Source organism: Talaromyces amestolkiae (assembly GCF_001896365.1).
Source record: "Talaromyces amestolkiae strain CIB chromosome Unknown scaffold11.1, whole genome shotgun sequence".
Classification (NCBI taxonomy): Eukaryota; Fungi; Ascomycota; class Eurotiomycetes; order Eurotiales; family Trichocomaceae; genus Talaromyces; species Talaromyces amestolkiae.
Genome location: NW_024468047.1, coordinates 83,111 through 109,973, shown reverse-complemented (window position 1 = coordinate 109,973; position 26,863 = coordinate 83,111). Strand labels below are relative to the sequence as shown.

The window sequence follows — 26,863 nt, the reverse complement described above, 5'->3', positions numbered from 1 at the left end:
GTTATCACGGCAGAGCAAATTACAAACTGGCTCTCCCCCTCGACTCAAACGGCAACGCCAACGCCAACAATCCCGCCGCAATAAACAGCGCTCCACTAACGTACACCGGCGCCGCACTGTTCAGATTCGCGAACATCGCAATAATCGGCGACATAACCCCGAAAATACGATTCGCTGACGCTGCAATCGCGTTTCCCGTGCCGCGATCTTTCGTCGGGAAGACTTCCGGTGTATAGGCGTATAACACGGCGTACATGATGTTACTCACGAAGTTGTAGGCGCAGTTCCAGCCTAGCAGGGCGTTGGAGGTCGTTGCCGTCGTGGATGCATACAGAAAAACGCCGGTGAGGGTTGTCGACAGAGCTAGAGCGCCTTTGCGGCCGAACCGGGGCAGTTCGACGAGAAATCCGCCTAGGATACAGCCTGGTATACCCAGGACGGAGATGATGACTTCATTGCGGTAGGTGATGTAGGTTGATCCGTCGCCAAAGTCGGCGCCTCGGGTGGCTTGGATGTAGGGCAGGAAGCTGCGGAATTAGTATCATCACCGTCGCAAGAGAGATAAAGTCGGGACTCACGCATTGTATAATGGATACCCCAGCCCGATAAATGCCCAAATCGCTGTAATCATCGACGTAGAAATTCCCAGTCGCACCGTCGAGAACAACGACCGCACATGCGTAAAGCTGACTTTTTCGAGATTGCGCTCCAACGCTGCCACGGCAGATGTCTGTTGCGCTCTGACGCCATCCTCTCTTCCATCAGCAAGTGAATCGTACCGCGTCAAATCCTCAAGAGTCAAGTCAGACGTCCTCCCATTTCGGCGCGCAACTTCATGCACAACAGCTACCGCCTCTGCATCCTTCCCGCGCGACATGAGATATTTTGGTGATTCGTAGATTGTAAAAAGCGCAAAGCGAATGACAAACATGACCATTGACAGGCCACCCATGGCAATCATGAAATACCGCCAGCCCATATTCTTACTGCGCGTACAGTCCTTGTCGGTTTGTTGGCAGGTATAATCGCCCAACAACGGCCATGCTACCAGCGACGCCACGAGTTGCGCAAATGACCAGTCGATCGACAGCACGGTCAGCAAGTACTGATGCGACGCTGGCAGAAACTCGAGAAAGATGGCCGAGTCAACTGGCAGATTTCCACCTACACCCACCGACCACAACGCCGCAAAGACACAGATAGCTGCAAAATTGGGTGAACCCGCAGCGATAAGACCGAACACTCCGGTGATACCAATGGTCAAATTAAATGCCCACTTTCTACCGAACAAATCGCACCCGAAACCCCAGAAGATGGCCCCGATCAGTAACCCGATGTTCTGTGACAGAGAAAGGTACGCATCATAAGTCGGCTTGAATTCATTCCCAACGGCCGTAAGAATCAAGGATGTAACAATCGGCCAGAGATTGTCGCTCGCCCAGCCGAAACCAATGACGACAAACAGCTGCCATTGATACTTGCCCATGCCAATGGCTTGAATAGCCTTGTTGAGTTCGCGAGCTTTGGCCTCGTAGACAGGGTCAAATGTTCCCGAGGGGAGGGCGCTTTTGTCGCCTTGTTGAATGTCGATTTCATCGTTGAGTGCGGGCACAGGCGCGGCAGTGCTGCCTGTATCTTTGGAGGTTGCCTCGTGGCCCATGATGCTGCACAATTGGAGGAGATGTATATACAATCAAGCTTGTACCGACCAGAATGATTGACCAGATTCTCTCTGGACAGAAATACTCCGAGCGACTCCCACTATTTAAAGGCTCACAGCAAGGAGCACGAAAAAGAAAAGAAAGTCCGTTTTGCCTGCAGTAAACCTCGCAGGATTCAAACCTTGACCAAAAATCACGCTCCAGAATCACCGTTCCATGACAGTAGCGCCAGTAGCGACAGTAGCGACACTAGGATAGAATAGTCGATATCGTAGGCGATCGTACTCCAAGTTTTCTAGAACGGGGATGGTCTAGCGAGAGACACAAAAGAAGCAAATGATCGAACGCACACGAGCGGACGATGTATGGCGTGATTCCGCCCGTCGAATTCGCGATTCGATCGTTTTTTCATTGCACAAGCAGATACCGTGTAACGTGGCAGGCAACCCCCTTGGCTGGATGCGAACTCTCTCAGGCATGGCGGGCGAATTGGGTTGTCGACGGAAGCATCTTTTGGCTGCGTTCATCGTGACAGAGGAAAACAAACAACGAGGGCCGCGTTCGGTTAGCGCCATCTGTTTACTTTGTAGTCTGTATAGAGGTTTTATTTATTTTATTTATTCTGTATAGTTATATCAATTATCTTTTTATTGTTTATTCAAGTTGGCTCTACGTTGGAATGGCAGGCCTACAGATTGTGACCTACGTAGGAAGTTTAGTAGTAAGCGATGTTAAACGAACAAAGGAATTCTATCATTTTGAGCATTCAGGAGACACATAGCATAGCCAAACGCCAAAGTCATGCCGCTGACCAACTTGGTAAGCGGTTGGGTCGAATGAAACATCTGAAGCAAATCGCATGGCGCAATATACATCGTGGGACAGAAATGAAATGCATGCACTGGCAGCGTGCGAGGTAAATAGCAGGGGCATCAACCGAAACTGTATGGACATGCTTCAAGCACATACATTCGAAATACACGATGAACAGTAAGAAAGCAAGATGGTATCAAAAGGATCAAAAAAGGAAAAAGAAGTCATAGTTTGCCGACTCGCAGCCGACCAAAATAACACCCACGCGTATACATCAAGCATCAAGAGACTTCTGCAAACCCCCGCACAACGTATTCTTCTCCACGGATCATCACCTTCTGTGACGGTTTCCTCCAGTTCCCTTTACCCTCCTGGGCTGGAATAAAATCGCTCTTGTTCTTCTGCATCGTCGGCAAGTCCCGGCCTTCAGGGCCCGTCACGAATTTCTCGACCCAGCCCTTTTTGCCTCCTGCATACTCCTCGTGGCGCACACTGACCCCTTCAACGTCGCCGAACTTCTGAAACGAAAAGCTTCCATTGGCTTGCGGCGTTTGCACAATGCGAGTAGGCTGGCGGATGGCAATGTATACACTGCCCAAGCGAGCAAGAAAAGTCTCGACCTCCTTGCTCTCTTCCGACCCTATGCCGTCGGAATTCTGTGTAAGCGATACGCGAGACCCAGCCCCTTCAAGAACCCATGCTATGTTCTGTCCAGGCACATTGCCGGGCTTCCTTTGTCGCCAGACCTCTTCGTACTGGCGCGGAAACGCACCTTGAGGGTCGCCCGGTCGGATCATGGTACCCGTTTCCATCTCGTCGCCATTTGGCAGTCTCTCGAATAAGCCGGTATCGATGTGCTGGAACGTATTCCGCGAGTTGATAGTGTGTAGAAATGTTACTCTTCCTACTCAACGTTAGTCAATCGTCGGTACCATGGTTGTTATTTATTTTTTTTTCCAGTGCAAAGAAAGGAGAACACACTGGAATCATTTTGATCCACTAGGCGCACACCTGCGATCGCCCAGTCTAGCCTTCGTGTTTGCTTTTCGACACGTAAATCCACAAAAAAGTTGTTGACACTGATGACGGTCGTCTCGGTATTCTCGTAGGCGTCCTCCGGGGGCCAGCGGATAGACACTCTCGTTAACAGCGAGTAAGCATGCTTGCCCGCAGAGATGGTTTGCGTGTGTATTGGATCCGTGTGCACCTGCAACATCTTCGACGCCCCTTCCCCTGCGTAACCGCCCTTGTTGACGTTGCGGCTGGTGGTCTAGTTACGTTGCGGTCGGGTTGCGGCTGCGATCGAGCACCGGCGGGCCTGCAATCAGGTAAATGCGGACGTGACGTCTAGCTGAGCGACGGGTTGTGGAAACTCCAAATAAGGCGATAGGCAGAGTTAAGCGCACCACACCTGACCTGAACTGTATCGGACTCCTGAGACAAAGTCAGATCGAGATCTGACAGCTTACGTTACCCCGCACTAGTTGGCCTTAGTCTGCGCTCGGCTGGAGATCCTGCGTGTTTGCGGGGATTCGCTTGGTCATTGGACGGAGGAGGCTCGTGGAAGATGTTTCCTCTGCGACTGTGGTGTGGTCTGTCGTGTTAGTGACAGCTTTGGGTATCGAGCGGTGGTGGTGATGTTTTGCTGTCGGCGCAAAGATTTCGAGCCGGCCCGCCCGTAAACAAACATCAATGAAGAAGGGTTCAGAGGAGGAATTGAACACTCACCTTAGACTTGTACGTATGAGAAAGCCGCGTTCAAGTGTCAACGAATAGAAACCGAAACGTTCGTGTGGATCAGATCTTTTCGATTTGTGGCTTGCGCAAAAATGGATCGGTGGAGCAAGGAGAGATTGGAGTGTGTGTTGTTGGAGGTCTGTCTAATGTGTACCTCGATAATAAGGCGCTAGTTGCACAGGGAAGCAGCAGTGGGTTCTACAGTCTTGTTGGAAGTGGCGAGAGTGTTGATGTAGGTAGCTACCACGAGGATATTAAGAAAGTGCAAGTACAGAGTAGAGAGTAGAGAGTAGACTCGGGAGACAAGGAAAGAGCGACACATGACTTGGGCGTCGCTTACTCTCCCACTCACGACAATAGGATGAAAAAGATGTGTATCCTAATCATCACACCACCCTCATTCAGTTGACACAAAAGCAAATCGAAGGAAATATTACATCACATATGAGTCTTTTTAAATACAAAGTAAATTAGAGTTTATTTTCAGGATTTTCCTCTTAAATTAATTTATTTATTATTTTAGCGCAGGCAGTGAGCCTTTGGAAGCTATAAGATATAGGAGAGGGGGTTGGTTGGCCAACACATATTTCGTGGTACTACTGTTACGTACTTGTCGACTACACGGTAAAACTTCTTTTCTCTCATCACTGCTCAGTCATATTGGAGATTTCGACAATGTCCCAACCCCGTCGATGCACGAACACTGCATGCAAACTGCTAGCGGCTAATTGCTAATTGCTAATTGCTAGGTACTCGTGAGCACAGCATCACGTCGCATCGTCCAGATTCACCCATTTCTCTAGAAATGCATCCAGCTCCAGATCATCCGCCAGATAATCCACCCCCTGCCGAATTGCGATGGCAAAATTAGGATACCGACTGCTAAATTGCCGACCGCTATCTGGCCTCCAATATCGCTCCTCGAAGTCCCGGAAATGAGTCACCACGTCTTGTGGCAGCGGATCTTTCATACGCTGTGCGGTCAACTGCACCATCCGGACCGTGCCTCGATGTAGCGGCCACCGTTTGGCATAATGAATATGAGCTCGGCATAAACTCATGAATGCTTGATGACTCTCGGCAGCCCTCAGATCCTCCATCAAAATATACAGCGACGTGTTGATAGAGTGCGCGTTTGCAAAGGGAGCGGGATCTGGACCCCAGTGTAGCTGCTGAGTTTCTACGAGTTGGGCAACTTTGTGAGCAGAAGACAAACAAATTTGCCGCGCCCGCTCTGCCCACTCCAAAAGACGATCATCGGCATTTGGTGGTATGGATTTGAGAAAGGCGTACATAGTAATGATGATAGTATGGTAATACATGCTGCGCCGCAAGCATCCGGTTAACTCAGCTGAACCCGTGGTTTAGCTAAAGGAAAAAACTCACTACACTGTCAAGATACCTGGCACAGGATTTCTCTCAATGTCAATACATCTGGATCGTGTTTCCCAGCATTGAGCAAGACGTGCATGCCATTTTTCAACTGCATCGACCAAGTCAGCCTGCGTGAATGTTCGTTCTTCACTGCCGATGAATGTCGAAATGTCCCAAACTATGTCCCCCATTTGTGCCAATGTATTCAGTATACAATCGTAGTGGGCTGGTAGCGGTATCTCGCGACGAGGAAATGGTACAAACACGTCTTTACTAATCTCGCAATTGGTCGGCATACAAGAACTGTGTGGCTTCATGACCTGAGGACGAATCTGGAGAGCCAAAGCGCTAGAACTATAAGTACGTCAATTGGTCAGTGGTGAAAATACACACACAGGGTCATGGGTCGCTTACACAAACACGTTGAACTGGCTGAGCTCAATGCGTTGCATCAGCAACTCAAGATCCGCCGTGGAMAAGCCAGTCTCGAGAACCAGGCGGGCCTGTTTTCTGCGAATTGCCTTCATTCCTTCAGCGGCTTGAATGGKGTATACCCATCCTGCTCGGTCTTTTCCCAAACCAGAAGCACTGTTCTCGATTAGGGATACACTCAAACTTCAGAGGATGGTATCAAGTTACCATTCGAACATAACTCCTAGTCCCTGAATCGTTGGTATAGACATCCTTCCCTCTTCATCGTCCAATAGCTTTTTGGCTTCGGCGTACAAACGATCTCCTATCGTCCTGATATCGCCACTTATCGCATAGGCTTCGGGGCTGTCGAAGAAAAACTGTCGTCGATATATATCTATTAGCAGTTGCCTGAAGGGCCTCTTTCACGGATGAAAGAACTCACAGACGCTTCAGCAAGGATCGCATTGACAAGAAATGGCGAACATAAAGATGATTGTAAATCCCTCGACTGCATTGCTTTGATGAAAATCGCCGGATCGATGCAGTGGAACCAGGGGTAATGCCATGTGAGCCAAAGCGAGATCAAATGGGAAACAAATTGATCGTCATCGGTTACGGTCGTCCAAGGCTTCGCTGGTACGGTGACCAAAGGTGTGTCTGAAAGCCGTCGGGTTGCCAGCGTCGTCGGTGGGCCTTGTCGAGATTGTTGAAGTCGCTCGAGCTTTACAAACACATCTCTCATCTGCGGCGTCGCTTCGGTTTCCGTTTGCGGGACATAGCTGTTGAGAAACGACTTGATCTCATCGAGACTCGATGATGAGCGAATGAAGTTGAGTAAATCAGTGATGTGGTTTTGTGGGCCGGTGCGAAGGCTCTCGATCAAGCGAATGAGAAAGATTCGATCACTCTCTAGACTGTCGACTCTTCGTTTCAAATTGAGCTTTCGTCGTTGGTCGCGCTCGACGTCGATGATGCATTCCTTTTTCGACCTCACGCACGTTTCGCATGGAGGCACCCCACTACACTGCGACCGTTAGCAAGCGCTGTCACCCCAGAGGTTGAATGTCATCAGGAGGGGATAGGTAACACCTTCAGCTTTCGCGCTTTGCACGCTCGACACGCAGAGCTGACATTCTTTCGTGTTTTTTGTTTACTTTCCGCGGTCCCAAACCCCTGTACTTGCCATTGTATATTGTTCGAGCACATGCCGACGACAAGAGAATCTGTGGCACAGACGGCGATGGGTCATGGTTTCGGGCAGCCAAAGTATGAGTAAGCGAGGTTTGGTGATGGGTAAAGGTGCTGGCGGCGTGCTTGGGATTCCGTTTGGGTTATATGCGTATTGGAATGCCTGCCCGCCTGATGTTCTTCCTTGTTTTTGTACTGTATCTCCAGGCTGTAGGTTTTTGCTGCATTGCTGGTGGTGGATCAGAAGAGGAAAACAGAGCTGGTTAGTGACATGGATGTATCACCCCGTCCAATCAAACCTCCGCCTAGAGATGGGAAATGGAAGGGTTGACGAGCCAGCGTTCTATGTCATACAGAGATGGTATGATGCTCACTTGACATACGAACCTTAAGGCTGGACATCTAGGTGAGCTCTTGTTTCATCAACAAGGCAAGATTTGCCATTCCTAGTGTCAGAGCAAGATACCGCTTGCCCAAAGGGGGGACTCTTTCACGGAGCGACATAAACGAACAGCTTGCTACCATACCTTTACAACCTATTCATACGAGCTCGCATAGGGAATCAGAAGGATAGATTTATGCTTATGCATTGATACTACAGCTACAGTGACTCAATGCCGGTGAAACGACGAAGAAAAATGAAAACGCAGCACATATAAAAATCGCTCCCTTTCCAGGTCGGTTTCTCGATACAATTTGAAGGATTCCATCCCCACCTGAAAAATGAAACATGCAAAATCCTGGAGACAAAGGTTCCCTCGAAACCGGTATTTAGTTCCGACTGATCCATCTGTGAGATGGTTTGATCATGGCATGACTCTTCGAGAGCACGGAAATATCAGTCGAAACGAAGTTAAGTGGATGCTATGGCCGAGTACGAGAACTATCGCGTGACTCCTTGAATAACAAATTACGTATACTTCCCACCAATCGAAATTCTTGGGCTTGGTCCTGGAGTCAATTTACAGTTCTTTCATCCATTTAAGCTCATGTTTGGTAGTCGTTACCACAGCTTCTTAGGCAACGGCTGCCATCCAATGGTAATCCTGCGTACTGTATCTGGGTCCGGCAAAAAGAGGCGACGAATCAAAGCCAGATTATGACGATGGATCTTCCGTCGCCCCTTCCAAGGATATCTACGATGTATCTACTTTGTAGATGAAGCACAATCAAGTAGAGAAAAAGAACAAATATATAGTATGATATCATCATGTTCTTATCTGGTTTTCCTAAATAGGGTTTCAACCTTAAAATACATACGAACTTGGTTTAAAGTTAGTAGTCCAGTACCGCATACTACCTTATGCTGAACTTTTGTTCATTTTCGACGAATAGGAAATGAGCAGACATGCTAGTTGGATTTCTACATGGATTTCTTTGCAAATCGCACGAGATCAGAGACGCATGGATTGCCCGTGAAAAGCACCAGCTAGTGTTAGGGTTACACCTATATGCATCGGAGCCCTTCAACGCGACCCTACCCCATCGAATACATCAAGACTGCCTGACTTATAACCCATAAGCAATATGAAGTTACTCGAGAATAACTTGAGATTTAAAAATGGCATATGAGAGGCACTTCTCCAGACTGCCCACCGGGGACTTAAGCAGAGATTAGCTTTTAGCCGCCGGAATCGACTCTCGGCATTGCTTTTCCGTGCACTACTCGCTGCATTTTCCTTCAAGAAATTGACTTGTATTGTAAACATTCACAATGTATTAGACGCAAACATGTCGCAGAGTGAGCCTCAAGCAGCTGCCCCCATAAAATTTGAGGCAGCGGTGCCGCGAGATGCAGCGACTGATGGAACCGACGAAAGTAAAGGCCACCGGCTGTGAGTAGACCTGCACCCCAAAGCAACCTGGGACACCTCAAAATATTGACGTCGCTAGCAATCAAAGCCTAGTCGTCTTAGCCGGCTTCTTGATAACCGCCACAACGACATCATTAGTTTTCAGCTTCGGCGTCTACCAAGATCTCTACGAAGCCATGGCCAAAGAACCCAACAACCCCTTCACGGGCATTTCATCTTCGAAAATTGGACTGATCGGAATCCTGAGTGTCTCGTTCATGACATTGGGAGGCCCGTTTGTGGCCATGTGGGCGAGACTGTACCCGCCACAACTCGTCGTTGCGACGGGCGGTCTTGTCTTTGGTGTAGCGCATATCTTGGCTAGTTTTAGTGAGCGATTGTGGGAGTTTGCGCTTACGCAGGGCTTACTCATGGGCGTGGGCACTTCGATGACTTTTGTCACTACGACGTCCGTGGCACCGACTTGGTTCGACAAGCGTCGTGGTCTGGCGATGGGGATCATCGTTGCCGGAACGGGTGTTGGGGGTATGATCTGGCCTCCGATCCTGCGCGCAATCATCAATTCGCTTGGGTTTCGAGATGCGATGCGTATATCCGGGTGTATCACACTCGCTCTCGTGGCGTTTGCCAGCGGTGCAATGCGATGGGAACCCAACCTGAAAGAGCAGATTCACGCTCAAGTAGCTGTGTCATCGTCTACTCGCTCAAAATGGCTACAACCTTTTCAGTTTCCTTCATTGAGTTGGAAAGTCGCTACATCCAATAAATTTCTAGCCCAAGCTCTGGGCAATTTCATACAATCAGCCGGCTACTCGATTCCATTATTCTACTACGTCGCATATGCCCAATCCCTAGGGTATGGAGCCGACCAGGCTGCTAATTTTATTACCTTCAGCAATGCGTCAAACTTTGTTTCCAGGATTGTTATCGGCTATTGCGCGGATAAATTTGGCCGTCTTAATGCCTTATTTTTCACGACGGTGATGAGCGCCGTTGCCACATTGGTATTCTGGCTGCCGACTACGACTTTTGCGTGCAGCAACGAGAGCAGTAATGCCTGCGATAATACGAGGTCCGATGTCCTATTCATCTTCTTCGTCGTTTTTTATGGCGCGTTCGCTAGTGCATATATATCTCTATTTCCCGTCACATTACTTGAGCTCTTTGGTCGACAGCACTTTTCAAGTGTAAATGGCACACTGTCACTCATTCGTGGAATTGGTGCCTTGCTAGGAACACCGCTGATCAGTTTATTGATTCCGCAATCGCAGTCACTGACATCGCCTTGGGTGTATGAGCGGGCTGTAACTGTGGTAACTGTGCTGTTGGTTGCTGCTAGTGTGGCTACACTTTGGGTTCGGATTGAAGCCGCTAGAGGCTCGATTTGGAAGTGGAAGGCATGATATATTAAAGTACAATTTCGACTCTATGAAATTGTCTGTTGGTGCATATCGGGTCTGGTGACTTAGGTAGGTCTTAGCTATATATTATCTGCGCAGATTCAGTCGTATAGTTACGAGCTGGAGACTTTGAAGAACATCAATGCCTCGCACGACACAATAGTTTCAATACACATAGATTGAAGAGACTAGAATCGACTCATAGTCTCAAAACCTAAAGAATAGCTACCTTCCAGCCATCAATGCATAAATATAGCCGGATCGCGCACCCAATTGCGAAACCCTAACCTATGGAGTTATCCCCCCGTTCCCTGTTGCGGCTAAACATGCACGAGCGGCAGCGTTTGCAGCTTCACAGCCTTGTAGGTATACGACACAATGCAATTGGCTAGCACTGCCTTAGAAACAGGGTGGCTATACGAGGCTCTTAATCAAAATGATACAAGGCAGATTCCAACACCAGGCGATGCAACTTCAGCCCGACTTTTTCGGATACTGATGTCTTCTTCGATAATTCCAGGTCCGATTGCATACTTGAAGTGTATTTACATTTGATATCACATATGTTACCTGATAATTCATCCACAGAATGAATTAAATCATGGCCTACTCAGATATCGCTTATTCCACTCTGGTATGCTCTTGGCTTTTCACTGGACTTGCAACAATATCTATCATTGCTCAAGTCTTGAGCGTACATCGTCGAAGGGACATCGGTATTGACGACTACCTATTATTTACCGCATATTTTGTATCAGTCCTCTTAGTCGTGCAGACGACATGGGCAGTCGTTGATGAAGGCCAAGGTGAGCACGAGGCCGACGTGTCTCATCAAAGTCAGTTCGGGATTGTTGCAAAGGTATGTCCAAATACCACTCCAAAGTACATTCGTGGCAAAAGGTTGAAACAACCATATAGAGTGTTTTCGCAAATGAAATACTCTGGGGATGGGTCAACACCCTCCTCCGATTATCTGCCCTTTTCATGATCAGGAAAGTCTTTGGCGTCACCGATCCAATACGTTGGTCCCTGTTTATTGCCATCATACTATCAGCTGTGTTTGGTATTGTGCTCTGCATTACTCCGTTACTCGTATGCCAACCCATATCAGCCGCATGGGATCCGTCTTCTTCTTGTGATGAGATACCATCATTCGTAGTATTGGAGGCTATTGGTCTTGGACTGGATATTGGTATTGCAATAGTGCCTGTTGCTATGCTCTGGAGGCTAAGCATACCAGTTTCGAAAAAGCTGACAATCTCGCTTGTATTTTCAGTTGGGGCCCTGTGAGTATTCTGCGCCATCTTTATCATTGCAGAATCCTAATATCCGAAAACAATGCTAGGGTTATCATAGTAACGGCCCTTCGTCTCAAAGCCCTACACATGGTGTCGTCTCCAGATTTGACGTATGATAAAGGTTACCTCAGTCTTTTGTCAAATCTTGGGGCCCTAGTGGCCATTACGACTTGTTCTGCACCTGCAATATTTTCGCTCTGTCGAAGGTTGTCGGAAGATAGCTTTTCACAGCGCAGTGTATTTCGGATTGTGCGCTCCGGAAGTCGTTCATTGCTGCTTCATTTTTCAAAAGGGAGTAGCATGTTCACGTCCCATCTCCGGAATATGGGTCGAAACAAGTCTTCAGTAGCTGCCGGAKCCGCGAAAGACAAGCAGATGGACTCTGATGATGAAGTATAGTATCAAACTACAAATAATCACTTTTCCCTAATCAAGAGTTTCTACTAGGTGTACTCATAATGCAAGCCATCGGAAAAGATTCATGATCAATTATAATTCCCTACTTGGCGATCATAAATGCACAATCGTAACTCATGGCCGATACATGGGCACAATCAAAGCGAAGGCTGAAGATACCATGAACACGTACTTACCAGGCAAATACATCTATTTTATTTACCCGATAATATCATGTGACGACAAAGAGAAAGGGCAGATGAGAAGGAACTTTGGAAAGATACATCGGCTTGAAAGCACTACGAATTGATGCAGGAACCAGGAAAGACACGCTACATATCTAGGTTTACATGGAGCAAACTAAAATGGCCCTTCTAGACATCCACTATACCCGGGGACGTGTACAGCTGAATTCGGATGATGTAAGCGATGTACCAAATTGTACACCACGTGAGCTTGGCAGACTTTTGCAGACCCTTATATTCAATAGTCAGGTTTCTTAATTATCGCGAGCAAACGGTGGAGAGGTAGAGAGTGACCTTCAGGATCGTTCGGAGATATCCGACTTCGATACAGGTCATGCAGAGAGAATTCACGACATTTTGCTAAAGTGGAAATGACCAACCGAAAACCCTGCGTAAAAGTCTATAATATAAATCTCGTGCGTATTCAAGGATCCCATAATTGTAATCTGATTCGTTCCGCTACATGTATGGTTATGTTGAGAGCCACGACTAATCCATAGATAGTGAACAACGCGAGCAAACAACAGAACATCCAACCTTTGACCAACATGAATGAAGATAGCGGCCAGAATAAGTGACAAGAATACATAGTCAGATAATAATGGTCCATGGCCCAAGAATCCTGGCTTGAACAAGAATGTAACCTTATTATAACGTTCGTTGGCCAATAGATGTGTATGGCCAATTATAGCGTTTTAGCCCCAACAATTCTAGCCTGGCCCTACATATTTATTCCTCTTTTCCAGCGCTAGCATAGTCAGAGGAATTGGGGTTACGTATGCCTCAAGGAAATTCACACAGCGGAATAATGTTAAGCGCTATTTCGAACGATGTTGTTGCAACGCTGACAGGACACCGCGCCACACTATTCAGCAGAAGGCAGATTCGAAAATTTTGGCTCACATTATCCAACATATTTGTTCATTCTTGTACATCTTCATTGTTGCATTCAGAGCAATTTTGAGCTGTAATGGTCCTATTAGACTGTATTTACAAAAAATCGAGATGTTGGCCGACCAGCAGTTAGGGCTAATGTACTAATTCTACCCAGACTTGCAACATAGGACGCCCTAACAAGACGATGTCAGACCCACAAGTGGACATGAAATTAGCTAGTAGTCCATTATTGAAGCCTTGACGTAGCATGTTCCTGCAGCTATGTGTGGACTAGACATAAGTCACATAACATCTCAGGTACCGCAAAAAGAAAAGCGTAGCTTACCTTGTAGTATCGCACTACCGCGCCGTAACGGACTTCGTTCTGTCCATCAAGTAGCATTGCGGAACGTCCGGCCATGTCATGGATACAATTAGGGCGCTAGATGGCTGACAGCTTGAACGAATCCTCAGGGCTCAGCCAACGTTGGAAAATTCTGGCCTGGTCTATTTCGGTGAAGGCGAGACCTCATGCATAGTACCCGACCAAGCAGCAACCACGAGCCTGGATTCAAAGATCTATATAATGTCGACGCTGATCTCTCGATAATCCTCACTTTTGTGACGATCTTTACTCCAAAGCTACAGCCTCGACTCTCTTGTCATTCCTTTATTCAAGATCTTAGATCATAGCCAGTCATTCCTTAGCATCCAAGCTATACGATCTTACACACTCATTATTTGTTATTATATACAAAATTTGCGTCAAACAAAATGAACACACTCTCTGCCGTCTCTTTGCTGGCTTTGGCCGCTACCAGCTTTGCCTTGCCAAACCCTACTCCTACACCCACCACTTTGGCGACGCACGGTCTCGCAGTCGATGGTGCCATGGCAGTGCACACCGTTGCTGCTGCTGCTGACTATGCCAGCCCACCTGAGTACCTGACCATTGTTGTCGTCAACAGCCACGGTGATACCATTACCACCTCTCTTGACACTAATCCTGGTGCCCCTACCCCTGTCTCTGGAGCGACTGGCGCCGGTACAATGACCAATGGTCAGACAGCTTCAATTGCTGTTCCCACGAACTGGATCGGAAATATGGCCATCAACGATGCCCTTTGGGGAATCACTGGCGATGATAGTTTAATCGAGTCCAACTTCGTCGTTCCTTATGAAGGAACTGTGGCCGTGGCCGATATTGATGTCAGCTATGTGTAAGTGCTTTCCCCTGTACGATGACGAAGATAAAGGATTCGAAAATGTTGATATTCGTACAGTGACGGGTTTTCTGTTGCTATCGTCTGCCACTGCGGTGGTCTCAGCGACACTGTTGTCACTGGATGCAACAAGAACTTGTTCGAACTCAACACCTGCCCCGTATGTTAACAAATCCTTCGTTTACATTCCATGATAATTCGCTAACAATATGCTCAACAGGACAACGATAATGAAAATGCCTGCGTCAACCCTCTCCGCAGTGACCTTTCTGCTACTTCTGCCACAACGTTCTTCGCACCTTGCTCCGGTGCTGCTTACACTTTCCCCAACGACAGTGCTGCTAACAGCTTCGGTACGTGCCAGACTGGTACTTACACTTGCTGTATTGGTGCTGCCTGCGCTGCCAACCCCAATCAGCCTGCCTAAGTTTATGGTGAGTTGCGTTTGGTAGAAATGTTCTTTGCATACTCTGCCCTGCGAATCATACCTAAAAGGCAATGATTGTAGATCAGTTCCAGTTTGCGACAAAATTGGAAATACTTTACTTCTTGTACATATCTATTTACATAGCAAATACTTTTTCTCATTCATCTGTTGTGACTTCTTACTCGCCATCCATGGATATTAATTTGACACTATGCATCGCACCGAAGGAATTTCATATATGATATAAAAACGCTCCCTGAGGTCCTCCCAGGGTGCCCTCATTCTCAGTGTTTCACGACGATCTTTCCTCCAGCGTTGTGAGAGTCCAATAACTTGTGTGCTTCTTGTATATCATCGTAGTTGAAGACATGCGTCGGCTTTGCGTTCCATCGCCCGCGTTGAATCTTGTCCACAATCTGCTGAAGTGGCACAGCCGACATAGGGAATTCAGGCGTTCCGAGAACTTTGCTATGGAAAAGACTAAAATGAACACCCGACTGCATTTCAACCATGGGGTTGAAGTCCTGTACAGGTGCAAGGCCCCCGAGCCAGCCAGCTTGCAAGATACGACCATGTGTCCGGACAAGCGAAAAAGTCTCAACTAGGACACTATTGCCGATGAGGTTGAGAATTTTATCGAACTTGATGTTCTCGCCGAGCACGCTTTGTATTCCTGTTTTCTCGATGCTTACATCGCTTGCTCCCATTTCTTTCAACATACTGAATCTGCTCTCACGTCTAGATGTTGCAGTGACTTTGGCTCCTGCGTCTACAGCTAAATGTAGAGCTGCCTGTCCCAGAGTTGAGGTTGCTCCACGGATCAGAAGCGATTCGCCGGGCTGTAGGTCCAATACAGTAAAAAGACACGAGTAGGCTGTCGAATAAACCTCGGGAAGGGCTGCAAACTCCTCCCAGGACAACGTGGTCTCCACTGGGATGACGTTTGTAAGCGGTATATTGACAAACTCGCCGTAGCTCCCTGGTCGATTGCGTCCCATTCCACCCATTACGCCTGCAACCTTGGTTCCAATTGGGATGTCACCACTTGGGCAAGCTTCAACGACACCGACACATTCAAGACCGGTAATAGGGTTCCATTCATCCCATTCGCCTTTCCGCATATGCATCTCTGCGTGGTTTAGTCCAAATGCCTTCACACGGACCAAGACTTCACCATGGACAGGTGTCAGCTTCGGCACCGTCTCTCTTTTCAAGACCTCTGGGCCACCAAATTCTGATATCACGACAGCGTCCATTGTCAAATATGATGCCTCCTTTGTTTGTAGAATGTATTTGGAACTTTGCTTGTAATGAGAGGAAATAGTAGTCTTGAGTGAAATGATCCTGGGTGATGAAGGCAGCTTCGTAGACTGATACTTATAGACTCTCCGGCTTGCTTACTAGGGATTGAATTTATAATTGTGAGGTGGAAGAATTCCGCTATAGGGATATATGATAGTATTTGTCTGATAAGTAAGCTTACGTATGTCTGTACAACTCACTCGCATGCAGGGTATTACCAAGCATATGTTGAACAAAACAGCTTTTGCCTGTATTTCGCTGCATACAGCGAATGTCTTTGATGACAAATTACAATTCTCCCAATGCTCTCTTTGCAACTATGGGCTTTATGACAAATCATAATTAAGTAATGTAATCGGTAAAACACCCGATCGGAATCATCAATGTCTTGGCTTGTGCGGCGTACTACGTACGTGGCTAAATTTTTGTAAGTCACCCCGATGAAACGATTAACTGACTTAACTAGTTAATAACTAACGTAATTCACGGGTAAACTGCTCACACGGGTAAGTTGCTCACCCCAAAATTTATATGGATTCTCATACAAATCTAATACACATATATCTCAACACTTTTATATGTAAACTATATATAAAAATTGAGTATATCTTTAAAGTAACTAAAGATAACCTATTAATAGTATTTTTAAAGTATAATAGTATAGAGAACCCCTTCGTATCAAAAATTACGACGTAATTTATGATAATTTGAAGAATCTTGATGATCACTTAAATCAAATTTCTTTCAATCTCTAATGTAGTTTTAATGGACCTGTATCAGTTGCTGTATCCAATATTAGGTCAAGATTCGTGTTCGTTATAGAGGATCGATATATGGAAATGGGCCATTTTGTATGGATTACCAGGTGAGCAACTTACCCGTGTGAGCAGTTTACCCGTGAATTACGTTATTCGAAACGGGCGGATGACTCAGCTACCATTTCAAGTATCCTTCAAGACGACCAAGGCAACACGTTCCAGCAGGTATCATCTGGGGGGAACTGGATGGTGAGCGGGGATACAATTTCCGTTTTTTTACCCACAGAGATGTCAACGGATGATCACTTTCTCCATAACCGTTATTTAGCTATTGAATGCGAGATTGCGAGTATGAACTTCAAAATGCCACCAGATGCCACTGAAGACACGGGAGACTAAAGATGCCCAAACGAAGAGAAGAAATCGTATCGATCGATAGTCCAGGCCCAGGCACGAGCTTAGAATGAAATCGGAAACTCAAGTTTGGCCGCAATTGTTCCTTGTTCCCCATTATGGGGACCGACAACACCCAGCAATGAAATTTCTGATTGCGTTGTTAAGTTCTGCCAGTCAAGGATGAATTATTATCAGAAAGAGCTATCTCGGGAACTGCCAAGATGTTTAAGCAAGCTTTCTAAAGGTTTTTGCCATTTTCCCCTACGTACTGGACTACCAAGCTTCTGCAATATACTGACTTCCAAATCAAACCTCAGTCGAACCCGCAAGTGACTCGGAATTGGAGATCGTTATCCAGTGGCTGACAGATCTGCAAACACATGCGTCCACACTCCATTGTGGGGATAGTTCCCATCAAAGGCTTAATTAATAGTTGTATGCAGTGTCGAATTTATTTCCCATAGGCGGGAGACAAAAGCATCCTACCCGCCTGAGGGAAGCTCGAAGCCTACCCMCCMCTATTCCCCCCCCCCCCATCAGCGACGGTGTTCACACGACCATCACGAGTCTCTGCCCATATCACAGCCTAACCACACCACACCTCTCGCTTCCAATCACTCAGCCGCAGTCTACCAGGTACTGGTATATGCGAGTTTGAAGGTCCAAACATAGTTGTCCGAAGCTTGCAAAGCGCTCGACACCGCCAACGAAAGTGTTCCGTTGCTATTCCACGTAACTGGAACCGTAGTGCCACTCATACTTCCTCCCAAGATAGTCACCGTGTCACCAGGCAAGTACGGGACGACATCTGGGGTCGTAATTGTACTGGAAGGTGTTGAAAGGTAGTGAATGTAAAAGGCATCTTGAGTTGTGGTGTAGCGCCAGTTGTCTAGGCCTGGAGTTACGGACCAGTATCGTGTCTTGAAGATGCTTTCTGAATGGGCATGGATCCACTTGCCCGCGTCCAGGAGGCCTTGTTGCATGATGCCCGGGATCGAACCGTCATTCTTCGGTCCGATGTCGAGAAGGAAATTGCCATTTTTGCTGACGGTATCGACCAAGGTGTGAACGATGGCATTTCCGTCGAGGTAGCTCGAGTTAGGTGTCTGGTAGTTGTATCCGAAAGAGAATGCGTCCATGCCCCGGTTGGTTTCCCACTTGCGGACAACAGTCCCGCCGTTAGTGCGATATCTGGAGATGAATTAGATTTGACTCATTTGATGCGTGGAGGCTGAGCTTACTCTGGCGTATCGAAGTCACCTGCGAGACCGCAGCGAGCATTGAAGGTCACTTGGCGGCCTTGGTCACGCGCCCAGTTAATCCACTTAGAGGCAAAAATGGTGGCGTTGTTAGCGCTGCCAGCAATATCACACCACATGATTTCCGTATCGTAGTTATATGCAAGCACATTTTGTTGAGGAAGTTGAATGTCCTGAATGAAATCGTTGTTGTTGACAAAACCAGTGTAGGTTTCCACAGCTCCCGTGTATGGATTGACAGGTGGTCCTAGAAACATATTAGCATTTAACCTTGACAGGGTAGTAGAATTGGAAGAGATGAGCTACCTCCAGGGAAACCGCCACCACCGGAGTAGGAGTAAGTCTTATATAGTGGACTAGGTGGATTAGCATAAATAATGGAGAGGCACATTACAACAAACATACTTGAACCACTCAGGAAGTGAGAAATAAGTACCGCGGCGAAGTTGCGGTTGAAATTTTTTCGCAGCTTGGAAAAGCTCGCCGATGAAATCTCTCTTCGGACCTAAATGGACAGAGGATCGCTGGCTGATGCTAGCTGGGAAGTCAAAAAGGGCGAAACCGTCATGGTGCTCTATATGGTATTAGGACTTTTGATTTTGGTCGTCATGGTGCTCTATATGGTATTAGGACTTTTGATTTTGGTAGTATGTAAAGCAACATACTTGTTACAGGAACCATGTACTGCGCCCCCGCCGAAGCAATGAGATTAACCCAACTTTCGGCGTTGAAGTTTGAGGCGGTAAAGTTAGCAATAAAGTCATCATATGTGAAATTCTGACCATAGGTTTCTTCGTGATATTGGTATGTCTTAGTTCGGAAAGTCGGGTCGCTCATTCTTCTCCAATACCTGTGCTACTTAGTATACTTCTGGACTTGTTGTGGATCGTCCCTTACCATTCGGCATAGTCTTCATTAGGTGCCACACTGCCATAGGCAGGAGCTGAATATATGCCCCAGTGAATGAAGATTCCGAACTTGGCTTCGTTGAACCAATCCGGACTGCTGTGGTGCGACAAACTCGTTGCGTCTGCCGTATAGTTGCCGAATCCACAACTTCCAGAAACGTTCGCAGTACTGGAGATCGGTGCCCCATATGCGGATCCCCAAGTGGCAGTGATAACACCGTTGCAAGTAGTACCAGCTGCCACTCCCGCCTTGTTTTTAACTCCAATCTGAACGACCGCAGACTGACCGGGATGAAGACGGGTAAGTGTACCAGTGTTGACTAAATCGAAGCTGCTCGAAGTAGCATTGATGGTGAGCGTATCGGCCAGAGTAAGAGAGTTTTGTGTGTGGTTATTGGTAACCGTCATCTCAATAACTTGGACATAGTTACTGCCTTCGAACCACTTCGAAGTCAAAGCTGCATTTGAAATCAAAAGTGTAGGAGGGTAGCCATCTGGACTTTGTTAATGAAACTGGAAGAAACAGAGGAAATTGTACTTACGTGCTGACCGAGTATCCAAAGAATTACTTATGGCCATTGAGTGGGCTACTGAGGCCATGGCCCCAAGCACCCCAAAAGTTGAGCTAATCCGCATGTTGGTGTATACGAGAAAAATAATCCAACGTATTGAGAACTCTTGGTGTTGAGGGACTGCGAGAAAACACAATGGGACCACGGTATTTATGCTTGGTCAAAAGCTCCCTTCTCGAATTCCGCGACTCAACCATGCAGAACGCATGCAAAACATGGCGTCAGTAGTATTCTGGGGAATAACAAAAAACGCGGGGTTTTACAATTTTCCGTGTTACTGTAGCGATCGAGACACCCGAAAAGTGCTGCTCGAGAATATTCCATTATCCGATCTGATCTATGTAAATTATCCGTAGGTGCAGAATCCTCCGTAACTTGAACTGTAGTCATCTTTATTGGCGGCCTGTACGGAGGGTCCCCCTGTGAAACCAACTTTGGATCAAAGTTGGCCTGGTAAAAAATCCTATCCTTTACTCCTCATTAAATAACCATCATCCTTTTTGACTCCCCAGATTCGTTGTTGTCAGAGGTGCAATAGGTGGACTCTTACGTATGCTCAGTGATTTCCCAGAGTTTTCCGGCACCTCAATCGGCACGATGTGCCCTAACCTATTACCGTAACAAAACTCATCTTCCAGAGGACTTCATGTCAGTCCTCATGCAGGGCATATGAAAAGCATCTTTACCCCAGGACGCTGTGGCAAGATACAGAGATTCCTCAGCAATTAGATGACACAACGAATGCAGAGCAACACTGTACCCGCGAGAACAAATTCAAAAACGGCGTAGAGGATTGGAATTATCCGTACTTGAATTTCGGCGAAATTATTGAAACAGGATTGCTATGACACCAAACGAGATCACATGCTGTAATAAACCCATACGAGTTCAACTGCTACCAGACGGGAATGCCGCAGCACCAATTGGGAACGCTTACTGACACGAACGAGGAAAGGGATGTGACATCAGAAGAAAACGCAGTTATCTTCAAAGGGAAATATAAAACTAACTTTCCGGGATTGTGGTTAACGTTAAAGGCGGCATGGTGGGAATGACTGAAATCATTAGAATATTTCCGCGTTCAGAACAAGCAATTCCTTGTGTTTAAGTTTGATTTTGAACATGCATCAAGTTTTTGAGTACAGCCATCTTCCAAGCATCGTATCTCACAGTAAAATCGCGATAATGTCGCTTCACGTTAGCTTATATGTTTGAATGATTGTCCCTTTCATCCGTGAATGTCAATGTTCAACTATTCAACCGGAAAACGACACTGCATTATTTCCCGTATAGAATTGACGACGCCAAGGATCGAGTATTCTGCAATCCATCCTCAATTTGAACTCGGCCATCCTCGAACACCCAGTCAGTTAGAAATTTGCCGCTCCCTCCCACAGACGAGTGAATGCTTTGGGAACCTCCATAAAAGATTAAGCAGAGCGTGCAGTTTCAAACCTCGAGTTCATGCGGAGCTGCTTGTGCTTGAGAAGTTTTGGTCCAATGGGTGGGAGTTCGTCGCTGGCGATAGGTATACTGGGTGCAGTAAACCATCATGCTTTAGTTGCTCTATACATAATCTACATATGTAGAACAGCTGTTGTTACATGCGAAGTTGGCGCTTTGTAACGTATATTTTCCTACTTGGATTGAGTTCAATACATACACTACCGGGAAAAGATACTGATTACAATCAACTTTCTTGATAAAAGATTATGAGCTGACCTCATGAACATCCAAGCTATCCCTCACAGATATTAACAACAGCACTCTTTGCTGAACCTCAGCAAACCCGAACAAGAAGCTATTTCCTGCATGTCCAGTACGGAGTAGTCTATCCGAGTAGAAATCAAGCAATAAGCCATCTGCCCCTGACTGGTCTCACTGAACCATGGAGATGGCTACTAGTCTAAAGATTTTTATTTATTATTATCATTTCTTCTTTAAAATAATAAGAATACCCTTCCAGTATTCACCAGACTCCTTCATATCTTGTGGGGTTCCGATGTTCTTTTTGAGCGATTATCCTGCGGAGTTATTCAAATTCATGTAATTTGTGCATTTTGAGTTTTGAGAATCCGAGTGAAAACTGTGTTACCATATTTGAGCAACTTCAAAGATAGCGACAAATAGCCGTACCCGTCGCCGTGACACTCTAGAATGAATGATACCACATTCGGCTATACCCCGAATTATGTAGGCAGGGTAGAACAAGGCAAATAGGGAATTAGTTACCTAGTGTTTCTAGTATACAAACATTATTCCGGATGTTGATTCATGTCTATATTCAAATTATCCGTCGGATATCAATATATGGCATCGTTTAAAACATAGCCAATCGAATAACAGTGAGCTGGAAATGGCATATGCTGAGATCGTGGGGACCTCAGTCAACTGGACCATGCCTATAATTTGAATATTTGACTCCACTAACGATCGTAAGATTACCTGTATATGGCTAATGAAATGTAGTCAAATGCAACGCTGCGAATGTATAAGATTGTCGCTATCCGGATATTTTCTGGTGATCTAACTGAGAGAAAAGCGTTGTCGTAGGCGTCGGTTAATATATGGACGATTGAAGCGATTAACTAAGTCCACATGAAGTGAGTTCTATATCTGGATGTCTATAAAAAGGGGGTTTCTTATTGGCATTACTGCTCAATATTGGAGCCAAAACATCAAAGTTTGAAACAGGTAATATGTTGGTTCCTATTCTCACTCTCCTTGCTGGCCTTGCTGTAGCGGGTCCCTGTGACATCTACGCCTCTGGCAACACACCGTGCGTGGCTGCCCACAGCACCACTCGCGCGCTATACAGCCGTTATAATGGCTTTCTCTACCAGGTGCAGCGCATCTCCGACAACAGGACGACCAACATCTTGCCCGTGTCAGCTGGCGGAATCGCCAACTCGGCCGCGCAGGATTCCTTTTGCGCCAATACCAACTGCACTATCAGCATCATCTACGACCAGTCCGGCAATGGCAATGACCTGACACAGGCGCCACGTGGATTCATAACCTTGGGGCCTGGCCCTGACGGCAGCGATAGTCTGGCTATCGCGACCGCTGCGCCAGTCAAGCTCAACGGGCGCAAGGTCTACGGCGTGCTGATACCGCCGGGCACAGGATACCGCAACGACGCAGCCTCAAAAACGGCGACAGGCGACGCCGCAGAGGGCATTTATGCGGTGCTCGATGGGACCCATTATAACAATCAGTGCTGTTTCGACTATGGCAACGCTGAAACCGACAACAGAGCCGACGGGGATGGCAGCATGGAAGCCATCTACTTTGGCAACTTGGCCAGGTATGGTACCGGTGCTGGCAATGGGCCCTGGATCATGGCCGATATGGAAAATGGGCTGTTCTCAGGTCAGAGCGCGGGCAGAAACACCGGTGACCCGAGCATTTCGTGGCGGTTTGTGACGGCTATAGTCAAGGGTGAGCCCAATGAATGGGCAATTCGCGGCGGCGATGCCACTGAAGGGTCGTTGTCGACATTCTATAGTGGTATCAGACCTTCTGGGTATAATCCGATGAAAAAGCAGGGGGCGATCATCCTGGGTATCGGTGGCGACAATGGCAATCGCGCGCAGGGCACGTTTTACGAGGGCGTGATGACCTCGGGATATCCGTCAAATGAGACAGAGAACATGGTGMAAGCCGATATCGTTGCTGCCAAGTATAGTGTCTAGTCGCCGCAGGGAAGTGATTATATCTTGTGTTTATATATACGTAGTTAAGTGCGTCGTCTGGACACAGAGTAAATATATATATAGTTACCAAAGAGGAAACTATTATCAAAAACATGAAATTATCGTTACAAAACGTCGGTTTAATCCAGCCCCAGATCACTAAGCAAGAATTGGGGAAAGGCAGGGCCGACGTCCCTTGAAGGGTTGAAGTAATAATATGATATTGGTTTCTATATTATGACTCTCTTCCTCAGAAGAAGAGGGCTCGGGTTGGTGTCAACCACATATTACAGCTAGGCTGGATATGGGATAGACAGCATAAAACCCACAACATAGCTCTCATTGGTCTACGACTATGCTTCGCTACAGCAATGATAGCGTAAGGTTATGAGGTCCAGCAGGTCCTTCGGATTCGGCGTTGTCCGTTGCGGAGATTGTAATTGCGGGTGATCGAATGGCGAGAACTTTCAACGCCTAAGACAAGGGCACTGAAATGTGGATTCTACATTTTCTCAAGTCAGTTCGCTAGTGGGTTGTGCTCGAAGATGAGATCGTTCTCAATTTCATAGCAGACTGTTCACGACCACAACTTTTTAGTATTTCAATATATTCAACTGTAATAAATGCAATTGGCGCACTCCGACAGTGGTGAGAAAGGAGAAAAAACGGCGAATAAATTTATTCCACAATCTCTGTGACAAGGGGATTCGGTGTATTTCGAAGGGAGAAAACGGACATGCTCGAAATTGACCTTTTATACGTGGAGTTTGGGAATAATCTTGTTCCGCTAGTGTGTGACAGCCGTGCAACAACTGTCACCAAGACCACGTGACGAAGGCGGCTCAGTAGGGTTGGTGAGGGTAGGTTGGTTACTGAGGTGTCTGTGATTGTATCGTAGGATGTAATAATCATTGTCGATTGAGCAAGGATCATATGCATGCAAGTTCAAGTCCTGGAAAACCACATGCCAGCGCCTACCCAAGACTTCTACATATGCAGTAGATTTTTCCTCTCAAAAATGATGCGCACCTTCCAAAGAATCAACAAATATCGAGAGTAAAAATTCTCAGGAGGAAGAGGCATAATTTCAAATAATCGAGTTTGTTAGGGTTGGGGGCAATAAGATGGTTCGACGCCGAAATAGGAAAAAAGAAACGACCTGTCAATATAGAACAGGAAAAGGAAGTACTCGACTCACACCAATCATGTCAGTTGAAACTTGCCTCTTGATGACAATCTTGGAATGATTAAATTGAATCTACATTGTACGTACATCAACTTGTTCACTGTCAACCTGTAAAGTGTCTGATTACACAACGTTGATGTCTCTGCGTAGTCGATTCTTCCTAGAGCAACTAACCAGGTGACTCTAACTTCTCACCAATGAAATCTATCGTAAAAGACGTGATGCAGCAATACAAGCCGATCCTATCACTTGTCGGCTCACACACGCTCTGACCTGGACTCCCCTACCCTTATCTCGGATATACCGGGATCTCTAATCAACCTGGAACAACCCCCAAAGTGATCCTTCCCAGGCCGTTAGCAGCTGCCTTTTTCGGCCTGCAAAGCTTGAAACTAGGTACCTAGACCATGAAGAGTGTGAGGCGCCGGGCCTAAGAGCTCAGAGTATACCGGATTGGGCATTCTTGTCAGCACCGTGCAATCAGATCAAGAGCTTAGGAAAGTCAATCGGGGGCTGTGTGAGCTTCTGACTGAGCGTACCCCGCATCAGTCCGGACGACGTCTCGCGTGATGAGCGATTAATTCCATCGTTCTTCTACTTGTTCTGGTTGTTGAAGAGAAGAATATTCATACTTAGACATTTCAATCATCAAAAAGAGGATTCGTATTTATAGTCCCTCGAAAAGTGCTTATCTCCAGCCGGCTTTGATAGGATAAAGCGAGAGACGATATCGGCGAGGCATTGGGGGTACTATTTACCACCTGCTCGTAATCGACTTCTTAAGACTACTCAAACATCCAAACAGCTTTCAAAAGCCCGGAGTCACCAAAAAATGGCACCAACAATGACAACTACCAAAACAACCTCCATCCTCAAACTCCCTCTCGACACCCGCAACGACCCATCCCTCCTCCATTTCAACCAGCTCCTCTACATCCCCGAAACCGGAATCTGGGCACCCGGGAAGAAGAGTACGCCCATCTTCGATTTCTCATCTCACTTCGACCGCTCATCGGTTAGTTGGTTCACCGATGACTACGTCGGCTTCAATGAAGATGTTATGGCACAAGCAAAGGAGATCGCTACCACGGCGATTTCACAGGACCAAAATGCGGCCGAGGAGATCCCGAATCCTTCAGTCATTTTCAAACTGTCAAGGACTCACTGGTACAACGACTCGAAATGGACTGTGACCAAACCGGTGTTCGAACAGCGGTTACTAGATGCATTGGACAGCGAGAGCGACGTCGACTCCATCCGAAAACAGAAACTACAGAATAGGGAGAATGCGCAACAAGAACAACAAGGAAATCAGAATAGTGATGTAGTACTGGCGGAATCCTCGTCGCCAATCCTAGCATTTGGAGTGACGAACATCGTTTTCCCACCTAATTCACTTCACTCCTCGCACCCGATCACCGTTCGACCTACTAATGCTACGCGACGTAGTCAGAGCTTTGTGCATGACTCTGTTTCGTATGCATGGGACGTTAACAAGACATTGTTCCCTGGTGGAGGCGGTGTTCTCAGTTTGTACAAGGGGGTTGGATCGGCGAGTAAGATAGAGATTGGAAGATATCAGAGCGACAATGGCAAGGTTATACCTGGAGGAGTCTTGGTGATCGATTCGGACGAGGTTGATGTTTTGATTGCCGTGTTGACTTTGTTGGCTGTGCTGTCGCAGAGAGACAGTTTCTCATTTCCTACGAGCAGGCACGTTGGCTAAACTCTCTGTGTTTTGTATCATGTAACGAAGTGATGTTTTCTAAGTTAGGAAAATCGAATTATGAAAAGAATTAGATTGTAGATATTGATAAATAACTATATATTACCTATGTGCTTAGTGCTAACCTTGTGGGGGTCATGTTAAGAAGCTATAAATGATAGAATACCTGAATCGATTAGAAAAACCAAATCCGAT

The 26,863-nt window shown here is 46.7% G+C and overlaps 9 protein-coding genes across 9 annotated transcripts; 4 read left to right on the top strand and 5 right to left on the bottom strand.

Moving 5' to 3' along the window:
* Window positions 1-19: 19 nt before the first annotated feature.
* BHQ10_006009 (uncharacterized protein) lies at window positions 20-1,660 on the bottom strand (the record flags this gene model as incomplete). Its single annotated transcript, XM_040878548.1, has 2 exons — window positions 20-527; window positions 579-1,660. 2 exons carry the CDS (start codon window positions 1,658-1,660, stop codon window positions 20-22), a joined length of 1,590 nt encoding a protein of 529 aa, XP_040734513.1.
* Window positions 1,661-2,755: 1,095 nt separating this feature from the next.
* On the bottom strand, window positions 2,756-3,690 carry BHQ10_006008 (uncharacterized protein; the record flags this gene model as incomplete). Its single annotated transcript, XM_040878547.1, has 2 exons — window positions 2,756-3,378; window positions 3,456-3,690. The coding sequence occupies 2 exons, from the start codon at window positions 3,688-3,690 to the stop codon at window positions 2,756-2,758; spliced, it is 858 nt and encodes a 285-aa protein (XP_040734512.1).
* Window positions 3,691-4,978: 1,288 nt separating this feature from the next.
* BHQ10_006007 (uncharacterized protein) lies at window positions 4,979-7,205 on the bottom strand (the record flags this gene model as incomplete). Its single annotated transcript, XM_040878546.1, has 7 exons — window positions 4,979-5,364; window positions 5,428-5,534; window positions 5,598-5,939; window positions 6,000-6,173; window positions 6,225-6,376; window positions 6,442-7,023; window positions 7,089-7,205. The coding sequence occupies 7 exons, from the start codon at window positions 7,203-7,205 to the stop codon at window positions 4,979-4,981; spliced, it is 1,860 nt and encodes a 619-aa protein (XP_040734511.1).
* A 1,713-nt stretch (window positions 7,206-8,918) lies between these two features.
* On the top strand, window positions 8,919-10,404 carry BHQ10_006006 (uncharacterized protein; the record flags this gene model as incomplete). The annotated part of the gene is made up of 2 exons (XM_040878545.1): window positions 8,919-9,022; window positions 9,081-10,404. The coding sequence occupies 2 exons, from the start codon at window positions 8,919-8,921 to the stop codon at window positions 10,402-10,404; spliced, it is 1,428 nt and encodes a 475-aa protein (XP_040734510.1).
* Window positions 10,405-13,990: 3,586 nt separating this feature from the next.
* BHQ10_006005 (uncharacterized protein) lies at window positions 13,991-14,866 on the top strand (the record flags this gene model as incomplete). Its single annotated transcript, XM_040878544.1, has 3 exons — window positions 13,991-14,436; window positions 14,500-14,599; window positions 14,660-14,866. 3 exons carry the CDS (start codon window positions 13,991-13,993, stop codon window positions 14,864-14,866), a joined length of 753 nt encoding a protein of 250 aa, XP_040734509.1.
* Window positions 14,867-15,150: 284 nt separating this feature from the next.
* On the bottom strand, window positions 15,151-16,122 carry BHQ10_006004 (uncharacterized protein; the record flags this gene model as incomplete). The annotated part of the gene is made up of 1 exon (XM_040878543.1): window positions 15,151-16,122. The coding sequence occupies one exon, from the start codon at window positions 16,120-16,122 to the stop codon at window positions 15,151-15,153; it is 972 nt and encodes a 323-aa protein (XP_040734508.1).
* A 1,829-nt stretch (window positions 16,123-17,951) lies between these two features.
* BHQ10_006003 (uncharacterized protein) lies at window positions 17,952-20,125 on the bottom strand (the record flags this gene model as incomplete). The annotated part of the gene is made up of 7 exons (XM_040878542.1): window positions 17,952-18,513; window positions 18,564-18,828; window positions 18,888-18,937; window positions 18,987-19,155; window positions 19,247-19,431; window positions 19,479-19,983; window positions 20,032-20,125. 7 exons carry the CDS (start codon window positions 20,123-20,125, stop codon window positions 17,952-17,954), a joined length of 1,830 nt encoding a protein of 609 aa, XP_040734507.1.
* Window positions 20,126-22,760: 2,635 nt separating this feature from the next.
* Window positions 22,761-23,756, top strand: BHQ10_006002 (uncharacterized protein; the record flags this gene model as incomplete). Its single annotated transcript, XM_040878541.1, has 1 exon — window positions 22,761-23,756. One exon carries the CDS (start codon window positions 22,761-22,763, stop codon window positions 23,754-23,756), a length of 996 nt encoding a protein of 331 aa, XP_040734506.1.
* A 2,018-nt stretch (window positions 23,757-25,774) lies between these two features.
* Window positions 25,775-26,668, top strand: BHQ10_006001 (uncharacterized protein; the record flags this gene model as incomplete). Its single annotated transcript, XM_040878540.1, has 1 exon — window positions 25,775-26,668. The coding sequence occupies one exon, from the start codon at window positions 25,775-25,777 to the stop codon at window positions 26,666-26,668; it is 894 nt and encodes a 297-aa protein (XP_040734505.1).
* Window positions 26,669-26,863: the final 195 nt, after the last annotated feature.